Source organism: Myotis davidii, unplaced genomic scaffold (genome assembly GCF_000327345.1).
Source record: "Myotis davidii unplaced genomic scaffold, ASM32734v1 scaffold118, whole genome shotgun sequence".
NCBI classification, from domain to species: Eukaryota; Metazoa; Chordata; class Mammalia; order Chiroptera; family Vespertilionidae; genus Myotis; species Myotis davidii.
In genome coordinates, this window is record NW_006290441.1 from 3,689,263 (window position 1) to 3,697,995 (window position 8,733).

General features: G+C 39.5%; 1 protein-coding gene across 1 annotated transcript; it reads right to left on the reverse strand.

Annotated features, from left to right (window-relative positions):
- Positions 1 to 1,438: 1,438 nt before the first annotated feature.
- LOC102762257 (olfactory receptor 491) lies at positions 1,439 to 2,371 on the reverse strand. The gene has a single exon (XM_006763516.1). The coding sequence runs from the start codon at positions 2,369 to 2,371 to the stop codon at positions 1,439 to 1,441; it is 933 nt and encodes a 310-aa protein (XP_006763579.1).
- Between the last annotated feature and the right edge of the window lie 6,362 nt (positions 2,372 to 8,733).

Sequence of the window (8,733 nt, forward strand, 5' to 3'; positions counted from 1 at the left end):
TTATTATTATTATTGCCAATAGAAGACACTGGAAATGATACTCTGGGTCTCCTCAGGTTAGGTCATAGGAAATGATCTTTTTTAGCCTCTTGGGACACTTGCTATTGGAGTGTAAGCTACCAGGTGAGAAATTCAACTACTCTTCTAGTAAGACCTATGGAAAGTCTCTAAGACTACGTGGAGAAGGAGAGGATTTCAAGCCATCCTTGCCAAGATGCCAGGCTTCTGAGTACACCTGAATACCACTAATTGACTCCTGTTAATTTCTTGTGGAGGAGAAATGCTGAGACAAGCCCAACCTGAATTTCTGACTCACAAAATAATGGAATACAAAAGAATAATTTTGTTTTAAGCCATAAGTTTTGAGTGACTTGTTATGCAGCAATAGCTAACCGGAAAAATCACTTTTCCGTAACTAATTAATGACATCGCATTCACATCCACTTAGAATAATCAAAGCTAGAAATTTCTGAGGTTTCCTCAAGTTATTAAAAAAATTTTTAACCTCCCATACTAATCCATCAGCAAATCCTTTTGGTCTTTTACCTAAACTGTATCTTGAATAGGTTAATTTCTAATTACACTACAACTGACTAGCCCAATGTACCGTCATCTCAGATCTTCTTTTTTAAAATAAGTTTTTATTGATTTCAGAAAGAGGAAGGGAGTAGAAATAGAAACATCAATGATGAGAAGGAATCACTGATTGGCTGCCTCTATTTATCTAAACATATATGGAAATTAATGTTTGTCACTGGTCTTTGACTCAAATTATTTTCCAATTAGCAAAGCTCAAATCCTCTAGAACAGTAATAGCTGAAATCATTAGACTGCTGATGGCATCACAGTATAGGTTAAGTGCATGGAACAAGAGGACCTGATTTCTCTAGAATCTCTCAGACAACCTACTGGATCTCCCTAAAACTCAGCATTCTAACCTGTGAATTGAAGAAAATTTATAATACCAGGATCTTGGGATTGCTGTGAAAACTAAATGGAAAAGTATAGTGGTTTTGGACCCAGACTTTCTGGATTTAAACACTGGATGCACAACCTCCTAGCTGCATGATTTTGGGCAATCTACTTAATGTCTCTGTGCCCCAAATGATTTACATGTAAAATAGAAATAATAGTACTACTTCATGTGGTTTTTGTGAAAAATAAACCAATTTATATATGTAATATGTTAGAATAGGGCGTGACATACAGTAAATGCAAATTATTGTTTGCTAAATAAATTAAGAAAAAGCACTTGACACCTACAGGTGTTAATAATAGTGATAATTACAGCCATAATAACTGATTTATAAGTGTATAAAAGGAGAGTTAGAAGAAGTATGAATTTAAGCAATCGGATAGGCAGCATTTGGTAGATCCTAAGTGTGATACAGGTAAACACAAACATTACAGTTCATCTGATATGGTAAAAGAATGGGTCCTAAGAACACAATCTGACAATTGTCTTTCTCAGGGCCTCCTTCACATCTCTGTTCCTCAGACTGTAGATAAGAGGGTTTAACATGGGGATCACCACTGTGTAGAATAGAGACACCACTTTGTTCTGGTCGGTTGAGTAGCTGGATTTGGGCAGGACATAGATGAAAGTAATAGTTCCATAGTAGAGAGTAACTGCGGTGAGGTGGGAGGTGCAGGTGGAGAAGGCCTTGTGTCGCCCTTCAGCAGAACGCATCTTCAGGATGGTGATGAGGATGCAGATGTAAGAGAGAGATATCACCAACACTGTGACCACAATAATGGACCCAGAAGAGATGGAAGGGATAATTTCAATAATGGAGATATCAGAGCAGGAAATTTTTAACAAAGGGGAGAAATCACAGAAAAAGTGATCTACCTGATTTGGTCCACAGAAAGACACACTCAATAAACAGCCAGTAAATGTCCAAGCATTCACACATCCACCCAAGTAGCACATCCCCACTAAGAGAACGCAGATTCTGGGGGCCATGTGGGTGGAGTAGAGCAGTGGGGAGCAGATGGCCACATAGCGGTCATAGGCCATGACAGCCACCAGAAAGCACTCAGTCGTCCCAAACTTGACCATAGCACAGAGTTGAGCCACACAGCCAGCTACAGAGAGAGAGAGTCTTTTCCTCAGGAAGCCCATGAGCATGACAGGTGTGACTGAGGAGGATAACCATATGTCAACAAAGGCCAAATGGCAGAGGAAAAGGTACATTGGGGTATGAAGCTGGGGACTGCTACTGATTAACATGATTATGCTGACATTGCCCATTAAGGTGACAGCATAGATTCCTAGGAATATCACAAAGAAGATGACACTAAGTGTAGATTCCTCCGTTAACCCCAAAAGGATGAACTCTGTCACACTGGTGTGGTTTCCAACCTCCATATCCTCTGTGAATTATTCCTGTTGAGGGAAATGTGAATATTCATTTTCTTTATGCTTCTCCATGTTTTGTCATTGTGTTGTGACAAAAGCAAAGTTCCTCTGTTTGGAGACAGTCCTGCAAAAGCAGGGTTAATGATGAATAATAAGAGAAGACAGTAGTGTAAGACAATCATTTCAGGGCATACTAAACATTCAGTGAAAACTAGAAAAGAAAGATATGCTTATCAGAATGAGAAAATAGAAGTGTGAAAATAATTTTATGGGCCCTGGCTGGTGTGGCTGTTTTGGGAGTGTTATCCCGTACACCAAAAGGTGGCAGGTTCAAGTCCTGGTCAGGGCACATACCCAGTGAGGGCTCTATCCTTGGTTGGGGCACATACTGTAGGTAACTAATGGATATTTTTCTCTCACATCAATGTTTCCCTCTCTCTTTTTATCCCCTCCTTCCTCTCCCCTTCTCTCCCTCTCTCTCTCTAAAATAAATCAATTAACAAAATGATGATAATTTAAAATATTATAAAATAATTTAATTGGGACTCACTTTATTTACTTGAAAATTTCACTATTTATGCACATCTTATCTTTCCATTAACTTCAGCTAAATAAAAATCCTTGCAGATACATTCTACAGATTTATAAATCCTTTTTGCATACATTTCCTTTCTTTTTTTCCCCTCTTCTAATTAACAACTAAAGGAAAAGACTCACCTACAAATCTTTAACAATGCCTCAAATCCATTTGATTTATTATACTTTGGGGACATAAGTAACCAGTATTTATATATTTGTACTCATATAATAGATTCCATTTTCATGATTTACAATTTCAGTCAATATTATCAATAAAATATAAATTCCAGTTTCCTAAGGAATTTCCATATCTGAAATGCTGGATGGAAAATATGTCAAATGCCTTAGCCTGGTATTCATGAAGCTTAATCTATCTCTGATTACATTTCTAAATGTATCTTCCTATATATGCTTCCTTGCAATTTTTGTGCTTTTGAGGGTCATGTTAACATGAAACTGAGGTTTTCTACTCAGTTTGTTGGTTCCAATTTTTAAAGAAACACAATTTTCTGCTAACAACATTATTTCCATTCTTAAAATTATAAATTCATAAATGGTAAATATAACTACCAGATATCATAAAAATGTCTTATTTCTGAATAAGAAAGCATTTGGTATTTCCAGTAATGGGATTTAGTTCTTTGAATGAAGGAATGGTAAGGTTTAATGAACTAATATTTGAGAATCTACAGTTCATTAAAAATGTGTTCTGTCTCTTCTTTGACTTCATTAAGTGCAGTTAAATTACTCTGGTGACCATTTGCTGCCATTACTGTTAGCTCTAGCATTAAAATCTGTTTTTCATCTATCAGTCATCTCCTGGAGCTTAATTATACAAACCATCTCTTTCTATAGAAAAACTCTGAGATGTTTGAATACAGCTAGCTCGCACCCACTGCCTTTTCTTTCTTAAATTTAAGCATCTATCGTTCCTTTGCCATTTCCACACATTTAAGGTCCCACAGAATGCTCCTTGTCAGCCTCTGAACATACACTGGTCTGAGCAAGGGGCCAAGCACTGAGCAGCATTTGTGGGCCACTCCTGCAGCACAGAGCACACGGTGTGAGCCTCAGTCTGTGCTGGCAGAGTCATGGTGAGGAAGGCAAAAGAGTTCCTAGGCCGCCCACTGGCCAGCTGTTTTAACTTGCACATGCTAATCTCTGTGACTCTCAGTTTTTTCTTGAGTAAAATGGGAATAATTGTTTCTGTAATGCAGCTTTGTTGTGAGATTAAATGACATGATATTTATAAAGTTCCAAAAGGTGTTTGGTCATACTGCAGGGCTATTTTTATAAGGTAAAAATGAAGTGTTGGTGGATTTTCTTTGTTAATTTTTTTGATGAGAAAAACTACATAGCTTTTCTTTCAACACATGGCAGGAGATTGTCACCACAAATCAAAATTAAGACGGGAAGTACAATATGCGATGCCTTCATACTTCTGGACTATGCCACTGAGATGCACAATATGACATCTGATTGTTGCTATTCCTTCTTCTCCACTGGCCACCCAGGGTTCTTTCTTGAGCTCTTCACTTTGCCATCCATTCACGCTCGCCCACCTCGGGTAGGGACTCTAACTCTCAACTATCCCTTTACTCAACGCATGGGCACTAGAAGGCATAGGACTGTGAGTCTCCAACCTGAGTATCTGGTGGTTTCTTCGCAATTTCCTTTCAGAGTTTCAGTCACACAAGCACAGTAGTGGCCGTGGCTGCTGCAGACCATCCACACTGCCCTGCGACACCTGGTTTTGGTGTCCAGAGTAACCAATCTGCTGTGCATCCCTTACTGAGGCCACAGTCTCCACAGAGGTCAAGAGCTAAGCTGATTAGACAGTTTCTTTCATTTTAAATTTCTCATTGAACAAATAAAAATTAAAACAAATTGCACTCACCTTCAGAGCCAGAATGCTTGAGGCTGAGCTCCAAAGAGAATTTTTTATAAGGCAGAAGTTTTCCACTTAGTTTTATAGGTTGAATACTGGACCGTGTAGACCACTGAATACTCCCATTGATCAAGGACCATCGTTACACACATGCTATGAGGATGAGGGTGGTTATCTATGTGTGGGTGGTGGGAGGAAAAGGAAGACTCTAATAGAACATAACAAATCTCCTAGGGCTGTTTTTGCTTGCCCCATTGAGAAAAAAGGTTCTCGTACAGAAAACCTTGTAGAGCCTGTTGACTCATTAAGCCCAGGCTGCCCTTCCCAAAGGAGCATCAGTATGTCATGGTGTCCTTGGAATTCCTTTTTCCTTAATTAATGAAAGTGAAGGAGAGAGTTCTTGGTCTCCCAGAGCATGGGAAACGTGCAGAACAATTAGCTTACTACTTTGTTAGGGTTAGTAGGATGACGTCAGCGTACTTTCCAATAAAATAATCTTTGGGTCACTATGAAAAGGAACATTATAATTGAAGTAGGGAATAGTAAGGAAGAAAACTATTACTTTGACTTAGAGACTATTTAGCTGTAGAAAAAAATATTAAGAAGGTTCTTCCTGAATTTTAGGATACCCAGGATGGTCCCCTATTTAAATGTCTTGGAATTCTTTTCTTCTCACCCCTCAACAGAATAATCCCAGGAACTGTTCTGAGTTATCTAAACACCCACATTCCCCTGAGCCAGCTGGCAACAGCAGGTACATTAGGTACCCCACCTTCCTTTATATGTCTCTAAAGGTTACCATTAAGATCCATTATTTCTACAGCTCTTTTCACACCAGAGTGGACTGCAAAACCATAAGAAGAAGGAGCAGGTCCCAAATCTTCAAAATGGTGGTTGCTAGTAGATCAGCATCTTAATCCTTCTTGTGCATTAAATTAAATTATTCATCTTTTTGGACAGTGGCAATGGCCAGTACTCCATAAGCCCCAAGAAGTTGAGAGCAAACCATCATTCACTTAATCACTAATGTGTCAGTAATCAACCAATCATCCAAATCAAATTGAGGCCCTGCTATCCAAAACACAAGACAATCAAACAAATTTCAACCCAGATGGAATTTATCACACAGTGTCAGCAGTGGTACGATGAAATCATGTAGAAGCTGCTTCAGAAATATAGGAGAAAGAATAATTTACTTTGCATCTAAGGGGCTGGTCAGGGAAGGTGGCATAACTAGGTTAGGTGCTAATGAAGATGAATTTTCAAGGATCCTGATGGAAGCTTTGTCCAGAGATTCGTACAAAAAATTGCTGGAATAGAAATTTGGCTGGAGAGATGGAGACGAGTCATTCCCACCAGGGCTCTAATTCCATCGCTGTAGACAAAACAGTCCCTTTGCCCTGGCTGGCGTGGCTCAGTTGGTTCATTGTCCTCTCATGCACTGAAAGGATGCCGGTTTGATTCCCGGTCAGCACATGCCCAGGTTGTGGGCTCAATCCCAGTATGGGGTACGCAAGAGGCAGTCAATTGATAGTTCTCTTTCATTCTCTCTCATCGATATTCCTCTGTTACTCCTCCCTTTCTCTCTCTATAAAATCAATAAAAACATTAAAAACTTATTTATCCATGGATGCTTGGAGGAAAATTGTTCTTCATTTAAACAGTTTGAAAAACTTAGGTGTGACCTTTTAAACCAGGAGACAAGGGTTCGGTTTGAGGTGTATGAGCTCAGGAAAACTGTTTAACCTCTTGGAGACTCAATTTTTGATTTCTAAAATGGGGTTAAATGATTTCTATCTAATAGGCTGGTGAGAAGATTTAAATGGGATAGCATAAATATATAGAAAAGTGAACTGAAGTTATCAATGTGTGTCAAAAATGTGATAAATAGAAGAAAATGCTCAAATGTTTTGAGTTAGATAGGTAGCACTCATCAGAATTGGATGAAGCCTATTATCTTTTGCAAATTACTCTATTTCTTCCTCAATGCCACATACTTCCTCCTATGAGATCCATGACACTGCAACTACGGCACCTTCTGTCTGCCAGGCCACATTGATCTCCTTGCCATTCCGCATTCCTTGAGGACTTTAGCATCTGAACTAAAATTTTCCTCTCCATCTCTATCTTTGTCATCAGCAAGGACAACTTCTAACTACTTGCATATCACAACTGATAACCTAACTTAAAATTCCTCCACATTCTTGACTCTACTAGCTTTTATTCATCCATACTCTAATTATGAAACCCTCTATCAGATTCATATCCTAAATATCACAATTTTCAGTTCTGTGTCACTTAATAAATATGTAAAACTGAAAATAAGGTGTTAAAGCCTAACCAACCACAGGCCACCAGAGACAAACATACAACCTTGCTTATAGCAACAAAAAACAATTCTTTAATTGTAAAATGCATCTGGATCTGGAGGACAATATATGGAATATAGTCTTCCCTTAATGCAGTGCTTCTTATGACTGTAAAAGAAATGCTTGCAGGAACCCTGAAACTATATCTGAAAGTTATAAGATATATTGGTCCTAATTATGGTCATAAGACTTCTAAGATAGGGTGGTCCCTCTACCTGTGCCTATGCTGTCTCTTGGGGTCCAGTGTAAAAGCCCGAGCAGATTATGTTCCCCGAAAAGAGATGGCTGGTATAACTGCTGGTATGGTGAAATTTTCAGTTATGAAGTTCTATATGGGTGTTTTGCGCGCTATTCGGCATTATTTTGTTTTCTGGTATTGTTTCCACTTAAAGTTTTACCTTCACAGCACCAACCTTTCCCAAAGATAATCAGTGCCTACCTCAAACTCAGAGCTCGGACTAGGAAGAGTGCCGAAGTGTACTGTCGGCATGGCCAGCAATTCCTCACATTTCTACTTCCCTTCCTGTACCCACTAGGCTGTCACTGGCTCCTCTGCTGGTACAGCTGGGGAAGGAACTGGAGGTAACTGACAGCAAAGGCTGTACTTGACCAGAGATGCATCTTTTCAATGTTAATTTTTTTCAGGCATGAGCCAGACACCATTCCCTCACATTCCAGGGCTTACATGCCAAACTCTGAGTGATTCTTAGACACCTTCTTACCTCTCTTGCGATTGGGGATGGGGCATTTATGTCTTAGTTTGAGTTTACTGGAGGCTGAGGCTGAGACAGGCTTTTGCTTCAGGGATTTTATTCAGGAGGTGATCCAAGGAAGCAGGAGTAAGGAGATAGGGAGGGTTAGCAGGCATGTTGGAAAAGCCAATACAAGGTCACTGCTGTAACAACAGTGGCTTGACTCCAATGGGACTTGTGAAAAGTCCAGAGATCGCATGCCAGAATTCTTCAACTGAGGAAGAAGAAGGATGTTTATGCATTGGATTCCATCCTGTGTTGACTGGGATTTCCCCTGGGGTTTTAACTACTCCTCGTACCTTGACAAAGTAGGTAGCCAGAGACTCCCCAGAAGGTCTTAGGCTTCAGAGAAAGACTCGGACATTAAATGGAAACATTAGTGGTTATCTCTGGAAGCAGGAAACTGGCAATGTAAGTTACAACCACCCACCACATATAATCTTAAAATCATAACTGGGGCAAGAATAAGTGATGTAGGTATCAAAAGTATGCGCTACAATCCTTTGCCTACACCACTTGACCCCACGGCGAGAGAAGGGAAAATGCCACTCCAACACTTCACTGTATAAATAATTCCATTCTAGAAGTTGTTTTTGGCACTCCCCTAAAGAAATGCCCTAATATGCCCTTGAATTGCATAATTACTTAAATGTTCTTTTTTTATTAATTAAGTCTTTATTGTTCAGATTATTATATTTGTTCCTCTTTTTCCCCCCCATAACTCCCCTCCACTCAGTTTCCACCCCACCCTCCCCCCTCTCTCCCCATCCACTGTCCTCATTA

Bases quoted from the DNA above. Each gene is read 5' to 3' on its own strand.
- LOC102762257 (XM_006763516.1), bottom strand. From the start codon at position 2,371: ATGGAGGTTGGAAACCACACCAGTGTGACAGAGTTCATCCTTTTGGGG.